At 43.1% G+C, this 13,579-nt stretch overlaps 1 protein-coding gene across 1 annotated transcript in view; it reads right to left on the bottom strand.

The window, feature by feature from the left end:
- Positions 1-13,579, bottom strand: part of EML6 (EMAP like 6) — a gene marked incomplete at both ends in the record, with an annotated part of 303,253 nt that overhangs the window by 73,035 nt on the left and 216,639 nt on the right. The window contains 6 exons of the mRNA XM_082851443.1: positions 1,865-1,996; positions 2,165-2,317; positions 5,634-5,775; positions 9,899-10,026; positions 10,298-10,409; positions 12,935-13,137. Of these exons, the coding sequence (XP_082707569.1) occupies positions 1,865-1,996; positions 2,165-2,317; positions 5,634-5,775; positions 9,899-10,026; positions 10,298-10,409; positions 12,935-13,137 (870 nt within the window). The remainder of the gene's footprint in view (positions 1-1,864; positions 1,997-2,164; positions 2,318-5,633; positions 5,776-9,898; positions 10,027-10,297; positions 10,410-12,934; positions 13,138-13,579) is intronic.

The following is a 13,579-nucleotide window of genomic DNA, read 5'->3' as shown; positions in this document are numbered from 1 at the left end:
CTGCCTGGCAGAAGGATCAGTCTCCGGCCACTACTTCAAGAAATATGTGAAATAAAATATTCTGGCATCTCTGAAATAACCCCTTTTTGGTCAAGGCCCTCATCATCTCTTTCTCCTGGTTTATTTTAGTTGCTTTCTAACTCCAGCCTCACTCACCCTCCCCAGGATGGTAGGGAAAGCCTCACTCTAATCCCTCAGAGTTACCTAATGCCTACAGGATAAAGTTCAGGGTTAAACTTCCTAGCTTGAGGTAACAGTTCCTTTATTTGCTGTCTTGGCCTTTCTGCATTCCCTGCCCTTCCCGCCCTCAGCCACTCAGCATTACTGTTTCTTAATCCCCCGTTCTTCTTCCCACCTCCACATAGTGGCACACCCTGATCCTTCAGAGCCTGGGACGCTCGTCTCAGATGTTGCCATCTAGTGAACTTCTACTCACCTTTCAAGATCCATCTCAAAGGTCACTCCTATGAAGGCTCCATGGATTCCCCCGGGAGCTCTTTCCTCAGAGACACCACTTACTACCACAATAGACTAAAACTTCTCTGAAAGTTGGGACCCTGCCTGTTCCAAAGCAAATCTGCCCCGGACTCCAACATCAGCCAAATCCCCGGGATGGGTTTTAAAAGTGACCCACCCTAGAGCACGGATGCTGCACCCTGGGTACTTAATGCTGGCTTGGCCCACTCTGAGCCCCTGCTCACCACTTGCCCCGTGACCCACCATTTCTTACTCCCTTGCTTTACCCAGTCTGTGCGCTTATATTGTTCAGGTACAAGCATGTCTCCCGCACTAAGTTATAAACTTTGCAGAGAGTAGGAACCACGTCTCACTCCCTTCTGGATCCTCCACATTTTCTGGCTTAAGACTGCACATGGCAAGAGCTAGGTTTGTTACATAAATAAACAGACAAATCCCCATGGCATCTGTGGGCATGACTTGGAGGAGGTAGGGGGTAGGTTGGGAGTTTTGAGAGAAACCAGAGAAACTCTAGGTGAGCTGAATGTAGCTTCCTACCTCCAATGGAGGGTGAAAATTACTTGAAACCTCTTGGGCAGTTCTCTGGGAGACGGAGAAAAGGGAATGCAGTAAGGAGGAGATACAAGGCAAGGACACAGCATGCCATACTCAGAGGTGAAGTGGTGGCTTGCTATAGTAATAGCTATGGCAATAGAAGGCAGCATATATCTTCAGCAGTCTTAAAACTCAATGGCTTGAGTTAATAATAATTATAGGGACTTCCCTGGTGGCATAGTGGTTAAGAATCTGCCTGCCAATGCAGGAGACACGGGTTTGAGCCCCAGTCCGGGAGGATCCCACGTGCCACGGAGCAACTAAGCCCGTGTGCCACAACTACTGAGCCTGCGCTCTAGAGCCCGCGAGCCACAACTACTGAGCCCATGTGCTACAACTACGGAAGCCTGCACACTTAGAGCCCGTGCTCTGCAACAAAGAGAAGCCACCACAATAAGTAGCCCATGCACCTCAATGAAGAGCAGCTCCCGCTCGCCGCAACTAGAGAAAGCCCACGCGCAACAACGAAGACCCAACACAGCCAAAAATAATTATAATAATTTTATAAAAATTCTATTATAATTAAAATAATTAAAATTTAAAATAATAATTATAGTAGTGGTAGTAATAATAGTATTAGTGGTAGTAATAATAAAAAAATAATAATAATATGGAAAAATATTCAAAATGTTAACAGCAGCTGCCTCTGGGTTCTAAAATTACAACCAGTTCTGTTGTGAGTTTCCCCCCATTTTTCTTTAAAACTCAACTGCCATTTGCTCTGGAAACAGTATATGAATGGACATGATTTTTAAAAACTCAAATTATATTTTAAAAGCCACACATACTTTACCTCTAGAGTCCCAATCAATGTGTGTAATGTAACTAGAAGCACCTTTACAGATGCCAACCCTTTTGCTTGTAAGGACGTTGTAAATATCCACAAAGTTATCATGGGATGCCACAGCAAGGTATTTTCCTGTATCTATAAAGAAAAAATGAGTGGTTAACACCAAAACATTTTATGTGGGAATTTACTTCCAGGGACTTAGCATTTTTAAATGGGTTAAAGGTCAAGGAAATATTTAAAAAGGGTCCACTCTTGTAACTTTTTGTCCCAACACATTTTAAAAAGTTTTGCTGTCATCTTCACCTTTTGAAAATTTAATGTCAGAGATCATTTCTTTTCTGTGATGGAAGGAGACCATGTCTTCAACAGTGTCGGCATTTACAACCAGGAAACTCCCATCATTCAACCCAACTGCTAAGGCTTTCCCATCAGGGGAGAAAGCACAGCATCTTCCACCTACAAAAGAATCCACAAAGAGTACTGTTATGATCCGAGACTTTGCTACCAAACAAAGCAAATGAAGAGATGGGGAAGTGTGCATGTGTTCATGGACACGTGACTGTGTCTTTAAATTAACACTCCTGGTGAGAAGAACTAAAACTTCATAATTTAAAATATTTCTTCCCTCCAAACCCAAGGACAATGATTATAATATTAAAAATAAGTTTTCAATTTCTTTGAGGTTTATCCATTCATTTCTTCGTATCTGAATACCTGGAGTTTTCAAAAGACAAGTAGAGTGAAGGGGGAAAAGGAATAAAGGATTAATATAACCAGTATTTCTGCTCCCAAGATGTTCTGGGCTTCCCTGGTGGCACAGTGGTTGAGAGTCCGCCTGCCGATGCAGGGGACACAGGTTCGTGCCCCGGTCTGGGAAGATCCCACATGCCGCGGAGCGGCTGGGCCCGTGAGCCATGGCTGCTGAGCCTGCGCTTCTGGAGCCTGTTGCTCCGCAACGGGAGGGGCCACAACAGTGAGAGGCCCGCGTACCGCAAAAAAAAAAAAAAAAAGAATGGGAGTTCTGTAATAAAATTTCTGGAAACTAATTTTTTTCATATCATGCTTTACACAAAGAACTTACTTTAGAGCACCTTATTGTTCTACTTTTAGTCACTCTAATTCTCTGATCCGTGGATTATAATCCATAATTCTAGAGGTGGAAGATTTTGTTCCTGTCTCTTCTGTCATGAGAAGAATGGAATATGGACATTCTCTCCAAGGGTGTCTGCAAAACCGCACTGAGGGTGCTACATGATCAATGCTTTCTACTGCTTTGTAGGGTCACAGGGAGACATTTCCGCATGAAGAGTATGGACTCGGTGGGGGGTATATTTAATAAGAATCCTATTTAAGGACAGGCCCCTCCCTGGCCCTGTTCTTCTTATTGTCAAGCCTTTGGTGAGCACAGCCCTAGGATGGCACAGTCGTGCTGCCTTGTGCTAAGGCATTCCAAACTGAGCTTCCACACCCACCCCTCAGCCACTGTTCAGAGCAGGCTGAAAAGCCACATTCACACCAACAACTTTAGATCGGCTCATCTGAAGTATAAAATACCTTCCTTCCTTTCTTCATCCATTCACTTTGCAGTTATTTACCTACTATGAATCAGGCACGGTGCTAGTGCTGAAAGAACAGAAAGATCAGCCCTTGAGGAGGGACAGCACGATTAGGTTAAGCATAAAAATTTATTGTACATGGGCTTCCCTGGTGGCGCAGTGGTTGAGAGTCCGCCTGCCGATGCAGGGGACACGGGTTCGTGCCCCAGTCCACGAGGATCCCACATGCCACGGAGCGGCTGGGCCCGTGAGCCATGGCTGCTGAGCCTGCGCGTCCGGAGCCTGTGCTCCGCAGCGGGAGAGGCCACGGCAGTGAGAGGCCCGCGTACCGCAAAAAAAAAAAATTATTGTACGAATGATGACACTTGACAATAAAAGGGAGAGCTATTAATAATTACACCAGGACACCAGTTGTAAACTGGGTTGAGTGGCCATCCTAACTCAGATGTGTTAGTTGTTCTTTTGAACTAATTTTTAACCTAGTGAATAAAGTCCATTGGCTGATATTCAAGTCACTCACAGCGAGGACTTGGTCTGTTATTTCCCCAATACAAATTAGTGGCCAAATTATGCAGTCCTGTAGTGGGTAAGAGCATGGGCTTTGGAGTCAGACTTGGGTTTGAATCCTGGCTCCACTACTTACTGAGACCCAGAAGTCCAGTGTGAAGAGAGGCAATATGGTGGAGGGAGGCATCATCATGCAGTGGCCACAGGTGTGCTCTCTGAAGCCACGCTGCCTGAGTATGAATTCAGTTCCATCATACTAGCTGTGCAACTTTGGGCAAATGACTTAAGTTCTCTGTGCCTCAGCTTCATAATTTGTAAGTGGAAATAAAAAAGGCCTTACTCATTGGGTTCCCATGAAGACCAAAGGCAAAGTGCTAGCACGGTTACTGGCTCAGCAATATTAGCCACTGTCATTATTGTCACTATTGTCTTGACACCTCTTTTCATTTTATCCTCCTAAAATACTCTCCCCATATCTATTTATAAAAGTACCTAGCACAACTACTCTGGGGCCAGGCCCCAATCTCACCCTTTCCTGTCTTAACTTTCACAAATCCTTTGAGCCTCAGCTCTTAGGTTTCCTCCCTGATGGAGTTGTCTCTGGCTGTGGGCCTTACCCTGAGCCTCCACGATACCTTGCTTGTGCCAGAGATCTTTTGTTTGTCCTCACCCACTCTCCGCCCTGCTCTGTGCTGGGAGCTGGCCTTCCTGGACTCGATCAGTGGGCCCCTCACCCCCTGGCTTCTGATTCATTTGGTCAAGGGGCAGCAGGAGACTGGAGGGAGGGTAACAGGGAAGGAAGGATAAAGCACAGGGAGGCTGGGGCATGTGCTCCCTTGGCTGCCTCCCTGTGGGGTCACTGCATGCTGGCTGAACCTCCGAGCTGACGATCACAGCCCCTGCCAGGCTGTCGTCTCACACAGCTCTCACTTTCAAGGTTCCAGCAACTGCCCCTCCTCTTGTCCCTTCAGGCCCAGGGCTGGCAATGGTACCCGGCTGTTACTAGCTGCATCGTGCTGCACCAGCCCTGGTAATTTCCTATACCCTGCCCACTCCTTTACAAATAGTCCCATTCTGAGACGCTCCTCAAGTTACCCAATTTGAATGGACCAGCCATTGCTGGGAATCTGTTCAAATCTTGTCCGTCTCTGACAATAGAGACAGGACTGTTCATCCTGGGATCCCCAGCACCTGATATACAGAAGCTGCTCAACAAATGTTTGCTGAATTTGCACTTCTCGGTATACCTCTTAGCTCTAGTGCATATGGGTGTTCAATACATGTTTATTTGTTTCTTGATATTAACTATTATTTTTAAACTGACGTTCATTTTTCAGGAATAAAATCAGTTCTGGAGACTGTTAGGCATAAAAATAAGCAGCATTCTTTACAAGCTGATGAGTTTCAACTGGCTCCCACAGTTCTAGATGAGAAGAGGAAGGACATATTGCCCCCAGGTGGCAAATGTCTGTGCAGTGCAAGGAAATAAAGAATACAGCTGGGCACTGATAGATCAGGCCAGGCTTCTGGAACGATTCTCCAGGTGATTAGCTATATGTGTAGCAACAAACACTAAATCCCCATCACCCAGCATATCTGGGGGCACGTAATAGGTGCGCTCGGTAAATATTAGCTGGATGAACAGACGAATGAATCCAATACTTTCGGGTGTAAATACTTTTACAGATGTGTACGGGGACGTCACGCACCTTTTTTGAGTTTCCGTACTGCCAGCATACGGTGCTGGGAGGATAGTTCCCAGATCCGCAGTGTTTTATCGTCGCTCACTGTTGCGCAGACAGGCAGGCGAGGGTGAGCCGCCAGCCCCCATACTTCTCCTTCCATGTGCCCCTGTAGGGGAGGAAACGGGGCAACAAAAACCAGTTCATGCTTCTCGGCCACCCCTTCCCGCGAGTGTCCCAAACAGGTTCAAATATGAACAAACACAGTTTGAGTTTCCTGGAGCCAAAGTGATTGTACTGGATAAATTTTTCGCTTGAACTTGAATCTAAAGCTGGGCCTGCGCGATGCTAAAGCATTCATTTGGAAAGCAAAGTAGGGACTCACGTTGCTCCTAAGTTTTGTTTATATGATGCCGAACATCTTTCCACTTAGAAACATCCGAGTAAATAAGGAACTGCTCTCATTTTATCCTGTTTGACACCGAATAAACACAGTATATATGTATCTTTTCATAAAATAGCTTGGTCACAATGACACAAACCACTTTCTTCCATAAAACCATATTCTAAAAACTGGAGGTACCACTTATCTCTTTCAGAGGAATTGGACAGCAATATTCTTGTTAATTAATTCTATTTCAGTTCTTTGAATGCACAGATCTGGCAGAGCAGATTAGAGAGAGCTAAATTTTCATTTTAAGCGTCCTGGGTATAGCTCAGGGTCAGCATTTATTCACAAATTGTTCTATCCATGGAGCACAGAAAACCGAAAGGGGCTTGATAGGCATTGGACAAATTCCACATGCCGATGTCTTACCACAAACACACTTAACTGGCTTAGAATAATAACTGAGATGAAACAGTGTTTAATGAATGAATGATTAGGGAGAAAATGAATCTGATTTTTCTAACTTATCACTCAGTAAAGCAGTGTAACGAACGATTAGATACGGAACAATAAAACAGACCAGATTGTTTACTGAATTTCTGCTTTTAGTGGCTAATTATAAAAAGGCTTTACTTAGTAAAGCAAAAAGGAAGACCACACACAGGCATCTGAAAGGTGTTTGTAGTTGGAACGCTTTGGGGAACAGGTGGCTCTCCAAAGAGAAACTGGAAGATTCCGGTTTAACTGGGAAGCTGTTTGAGCAAAACAGTAATTTGGCAGAAGATACAAAGTTCCCAATGCAGCTGACATTCAAATATCTGAGAAGGGCGTAGATATTGGTTTTGAATTTATTAGATTTGGAGCACCCGACATCCCCAGTTTTCCAGTTTCCTTCCCTTTAGAAGCCTCCCACCCCCAAGGCCACGGTCAGAGGATGGGTCAGGTGTGAGCCCTCCCTTGTTCTCCACCAGACTGGATCTGCTTGGGGCTCTTTTACAGACTGAGTCCTTTTGCACACAGAGGACAGGGTTGTGGGGCTCTGAGACCCTTTCAAACCACTGCATCATATATTGATTTAAAATGGTATTTCTTTAATCTAATATGATTATGTACTTTAATTCCTGGATCCTATAGGAACGGACAGTGAGTGAGGCAGGCTGGAAGTCTCTTGAGTGGCACAAGGAAATGAGCTTGGGACTTTACTTTCCTCCTGACCAACCTAAAGCTAATAATAACCAGCTGCATAATTGACAGTTGATTATATGCAAAGTGTATACAATGGGGATTTTCAGAACTCACCTCCTGTCTCTTCTCTCCTCTCCCCAACCTATTCTCTTAAAAAAAAAAAAAAAACAATCTATTCCAAGGAACATTGAATTGCCGTGCTACAGAAACTAGAAAAATGGTTCTGAAATCAGAATGGTTTTGGTTCTGGTCTTAACGACGCTGCCTCTACTATTCCTTAACTTTCCCTCCGTGTCCACCTCTCAGGACAGGATTGTCAGCCCCTAGAGTAAGCCCTATTCCACCACACAGAGCACAGGGCTGGTCTTGGCAGGAGCCCAACAAACACTGATTGAACTGAACTACTGAGTTCTACCTAGGAGGAGATGGCAAATGGTTGACAGACTGGAAGAGGAAAGAGAGATGCTGAGATAAAGGAAAAGAATGGCACACGTGTAAGGAGAGAAGATGGTCCTCCCAGGTCCACCACCTGCCTGCCCAGTGCTTAGGGGGTCATGCCTTCTGCACTGTTTTCAGGCAGTCTCCATGCTGAGGCGTGTGGAGAACAGTGTGGTGGAGTGACAAAGAAAAGGCTCTGGTACCCGACAAAGCTTGGTGTGAATCCCAGCCCTGCAGTTCTTAGTATGTGGTTGTGGGCAGTTTACTGGGTTTTGAGCCCCTCATCTATAAAACAATTATAACTAAGCAAAGCTGTCGTGGAGATGAGAGAGGAATTTTGAACAACAGTATTGCCTGACACATAGTAGGTGCTCAATAAATGGCACCTGTGGTTATTTGCATTATTAGAACAACAGAAACAAATATAGTAAAGAATAGAGTTGTAGAGAATGAAAAAGTGAAAAGCATTTATTGCCAAGTTTAAAACATATTTAAACAAAATTAGCTCAGCTATTATTTACTTTTTAAAATTTGAAAATGTAGAGTTTAAATCTTACAGTGCTATTTAAATCATATTGTAGTATAAATCTTACAACATACTTAGCAATATAGCATGTGGCAAACAATTTAAAGTCTCAAAAATTTGAGGATTAAAAAGAAAGAAACACTGAACTTTCAATAAAATTAAATAAAAAGTCATGGTCAAGGAAAACGAAGGCAAGTGCAGCTGCAGAATAAAGAAATCTCCCCTCAAGGATGCATCTCAGCACAGTTCTCAATCTGGGCTGCCTGTAGCAATCAGCTACAGAGCTTCTGAGGTTTGCTTCTAACACAGAACTTTTTTTAAAACACAGATTCTTATTCAGGATATCCAGGGTGGGGCCTGAGCACATGCACTTTAGAAACCTGATCCGTGATGTGTGTGCAGACCTGCTCTCAGGTGTAGCAAATCAGAGGGCCCCTTTCAGTGGGATTTTGGGGACTAGTCCTAATACAGCAAGGCTGCAGGTATGCATCAGGTCAGAGAAGGAGGCCTAGCTCCTCAGACCCACAGAAGTCCTAAAGCTTAGATAACCAGTGCATATTCTTTCCATTCCACCTTCTGAACCCACACCTTCATCCCTGCCCGTGCCTGTTCCATCTGTAACTATGGCCTACCCATCACCAAACTGGACTCCCACCCCCTCAGGTGACATGTGATCACTTCTTCGATCTTAGAGGATTCTGTTGTTTATTTTAATCTGATCTTACCTGAATAACATTTTGAGGGGAGAGGAAGTGTGAAGAGTATGTTGTATGTTTATGTGAATCAAGGCTGAGACTAGAATATGCACAAAATCTAAGGAGACACATAGATGTGGTGTATGCAGAGCAAATAATTTTTATTAGTTTGACAGATTTTGACAGATCAAGAGGAAGTATACCCAAGAAGCCCCACCCACACCTGGACCTGACTTAGACAATGAGATTATGGACTTTGAACAGATACTACGATGGGATAAGGCTCTTGGGGACCTTGGGAGGGGGGATGTATTTTGCATGTGGTAGGGACGTGGTAATTGGTGGCCAGAGGGCAGACTGTGCTGGACAGGTGACCCTCATGATGCTCCTGGTTTTCACACTCTTGTGTAACCACCTCCCTTTGAGTGCGGTATAGCCTGTGGCTTGTTACCAACCAATAAGATATGGCAAAGGGGATGGATGTTCACGATCACACGTATGTGATGATATGATTATGTTATTTAAAGTTACTTAAAGGCACAGTAGTACCCGTTTTTCCTCTTTCCCTTGCCCTCTTTGAGGAAGCAAGCAGCCATGTTGGGGAACCCCATGTGACAAGGAACTATAGGCAGTCTCTGAGAGCTGAGGGTGGCCTCTGGCCAATAGCCAGCAAGAAACGGAAGCCCTCAGTCCTGCATCCCCAACGAACTGAACTCTGCCAACAACTCGAGTGACCTTGGAGCAGATCCTTCCACAGTTAAGCCTCCGATGAGACCACAGCCCTGGCCCTTATTGCAGCCTTACAAAACCTTAAACAGAGGACCCAGTTAAACTGTGTTCAGACTCCTGACCTGCAGAAACCATAAGATAAGGAATGTTTTTCTTTTAAGCTGCTAAGTTTGTGACAATTTGTTATACAGCAATAATGATTAATACAGCATTTGCCTGACCCTGAAAGTGAGTGTCTCCTTAAATTTTGTGCCCTAAGTGCCCCCCGTTGCCTCACCCTGGTTCCAGCTCTGGTGTGAATTGTGGTTTAGGATGTGTGCAAACACAGTACCTGAATGAGCAGTGTCATTGGGCCATTCTTATCAATTTCCAGGATCTCTCCATTTTTCGTTCCCACCAGGATATGTCCATGTCCCAAAGTGATGGCACGAATTGAAGGGTTATCTTCCAAAAGCAAGCCTGAGGAGGAAAAATTGCATTTAATACTACAAATGTTATATTTAATATAATAAAAAATAAAACGATTGTAATGATTATATAAATTCTCTTTTTATAGTTCCAAAGTACTAGGTACTAGGCAATTATCCTTGATATTTCTACCAGGAGCCAAGGGCTCTGAATGTGGAAGAAAAAAAGACAGTTGATTTGGTAATGGCTTTCCAAGAACTTAGTACTATCTTTTCCATCTCTAGGAACAGAAAGATTTCTACTGCATACTCGGGAGTGGCACCTTTTGAGCTGGTTGACAATGCTGCTCTTTTAATGGCATACGTCTTCAAGCATCTTTCAAACATATCATCCCAGAGTTCCACAATTCCATCCTTTCCACCTGTTACAAAACCCTGTGAAGGCACACATCAGAAGAATTATGTACACATCAAAATGACAAGGTACCCACCCAGCCTCAAAAGGATTTCCCCTTGGGTAAAGAAGCTTTGTTTGTGTTTTCTTCCTAAGTATAGGAGGCTGAAAAATCTGAATGATAACATAATATTAATATAATATTTTCTGGAAGCTTCTCTCCCCTATTTCTCTAGCAGGATTAAACACTTTCTCATTGTGTGTCCATTTCACTTTCTTCAGACCACTGGCTGGAATTTGGCACCCTGAATCATGGACGGTCATTTCTGTGTCCAGTCCCCTGACTGGAATGTGGATTCTTACAGAAAAGGACCAACCTCAAAGCCTGGCAGAGTTTCTGGTATCTCATATATTCCTGCTGAATGAATTGGAATTAACATCACAATTAAAAATGACTGTTAAATATTTTAAAATATTTACGTCCAGGAAAAACATCATTATTTATTATTAAGAGTAACTTAGGTATTTCACATAACAAAACTATCCTGCTATTTTGTTCAATACACAACAATTTCCACAATAATTAAAATCCAGATGAATTTTTACAAAACCTGGGAAGTAAGAAGTTTAACGTATTGGGTATTTTTGCTAGATGATGATTTCTACTCTTGTTCTAAGCTTACGATTTCTTGGCTTTATTAGTTTTCCTTTTTGGCAACTTACATATACAAACTGTTCTTTAAAAAGTTGTTTGTTTTTTTTTTAAAGAAAAATACTGAGTAAGTCATTCTGTTTCCTCAGAAACTTCTAATGTACTTCATTTCAATGAAGTTCACAAGGAAATAATATTTTGGAAGTTTATTATATTAAATATCCTTATTTATCCTTATTATAGACTGTGAACCTGGGGACATTCACTCTCCAAATTAAATTTAAATGCAGTATAGTATAATGTGATATCCCTGCCATTTCCCATGATTTTCCAGCTTAAGTTACCAAGCAATAAAAGAGTTTAAACAAGTTATATCACATCAACTTCTGAGTCTACAAAAAACTTTGCATTCTGCTTTAATCTTTTCTAAAACTTGAAGTTTAATCAAAAACAAATTTGCTAGTGAAAAACATCTTAACCACTAAAACAACCATTGTAGTTGCACATCTAACAAGAACCTACTTCCACAGCGGGATCAGCATATTTACCTGGGAACAGGTAAATGCAAAATGAGGCTTACCTTAATAAGGTGTATTAGGTGGCTTAGACTGTTTGGAGGTCAGAGAGCACACATAAACTGGTACCATCAGCAAACTAGCAGTGAACAAAAAATTGATATTTTCTGGCAAATTGATTGAAGAAAGTGTTTTAAGGGCACTGAAGGTAAGTGTGATTTTTTTTTTTTTTTTTTGCCATGCCTCGAGGCATGCAGGATCTTAGGTTCCCCAACCAGGGATCGAATCCGTGCCCCCTGCAGTGGAAGCAGGGAGTCCTAACTGCTGGACTACTGGGGAATTCCCAAGTGTGATCTTTATTTAAAACAACACTGCAAGGCAGGGGACAGATCAGGACAAAGACGAGCTTGAGTAGAAGTACAGCTGGTGTGATGGTTAATTTTATGTGTCAACTGACTGGCCACAGGGTGCCCAGATTAAATATGATTCCTGTGTGTGTCTGTGAGGGTGTTTCTCGATAAGATCAGTATTTGAATTGCTAGATTCAGTAAACTGCCTTCCCCAATGTAGATGGACATCATCAAATTCATTGAGAGCTTGAATAGAACAAAAGGTAGACGAAGGACAAAATCACCCTCCTTTTTCCTGTCTCACTGACTGAGCTGGGACATCTTATCTTTTCCCACCCTCAGACTGGGATTTACACCATTGGCTCCCCTAGTTCTCAGGCCTTTGGGCTTGAACTGAATTACGCCATCGGTTTTTCTGGGTCTCCAGCTTGCAGATGGCTTAAGTGGGACTTCTCAGCCTCCGTAACTCCATGAGACAACGCCTTATAATAAATCTCCTTTTTGTATATGTATATGTATGTGTATATCTCTATCTATATCTACATCCTACTGGTTCGGTTTCTCTGGAGAACTAACGCAGCCAGTGAAAAGACTTCACTCTGACATGCTTGTTAAAACTGAGCCTGTCTACACAGGAACAAGCTGGTTATCAACATAACTTCAGGTCATACTGATGGGAGGGACAATAATCCAAACACCAGGCACCTCCAGGTCTCTGCTCATTGTGCCACCGAGGTGGAAGACTGTGTTGAAATATTTCTCAGGACTCTCTTGCTACTGCGTGTCTGCATTTATCCCAACACTTCTTAAGGAGTCCTTAGGAGTGACAGCCAGGAAGAAAAAGTGTGAAAACAGAAGAGAGAAGTTGCACATAAAGAAATAATTATAAACAAAAGAGAAATTTAAAGACCATTTGTGCTCCTCTCCATTCATGATAACTGTTTCCTAATTCAGAGGGTACTGTTTTTACACACAGGCGTCCTCTTGGTGTGGACCTTCCTAAGCCTAACTTAAACTTTTAGAAAGCTAATGAGGAAAATAGACTATACCTTATCCAATGCATACATAGCAAACACGGGCCCGTCATGAGCTTTCACTGTCTTTAGTAGGAGAATCTCCTTCCAAATAAAAATATCTCCAGTAGCTGCTCCTGAGAACACCAGATCTTCCACTCGCCCATAAGAAACGCACATCATTGTTTCTAACTTTCCAACACTTCCAAAAATTCCTCTTTTAGAGGTGAAGCCCCCACCTGGAGTGGACCAAGAGTATTTATTACTTTTTGAAAAACTGACACCTTCTATGCACATTTAGAATGACTATCTTCAGTGAAAAACCCAGTGTGTCTACATTATGTGTCTACATAAAGCTGTATTAAAATGGCAGAAAACTTCATAACAAAAACATTATAAAAGGTTTTCTCCTTCACGCATTAATTCAGCACTTGTTGAATCCCTACTTTGTGGCGGGCACAGTGGTTGACACTGGGGTATAAAGGTGAAAAGGAAGAGTTCCTGCCTTCAGGAACTTAAGGTCTGGCTGGGGAGAGAACGTGATATACATCTCTAACCAAGGTTCAGCGCAAGTTCTGTGCCAGCCAGAGGAAGGGGTGACTGAGTGCCCTGGGGAGCCAGGCAAGTCTTCCCGAAGGCTGACGAAAGCAAGTGAAAACAGCAGTGGCTGTAATGTAAAAT

This window comes from Leucopleurus acutus (genome assembly GCF_964270905.1).
Source record: "Leucopleurus acutus genome assembly, chromosome: 12".
Classification (NCBI taxonomy): domain Eukaryota; kingdom Metazoa; phylum Chordata; class Mammalia; order Artiodactyla; family Delphinidae; genus Leucopleurus; species Leucopleurus acutus.
This window is presented reverse-complemented; position numbering and strand designations above follow the sequence as displayed.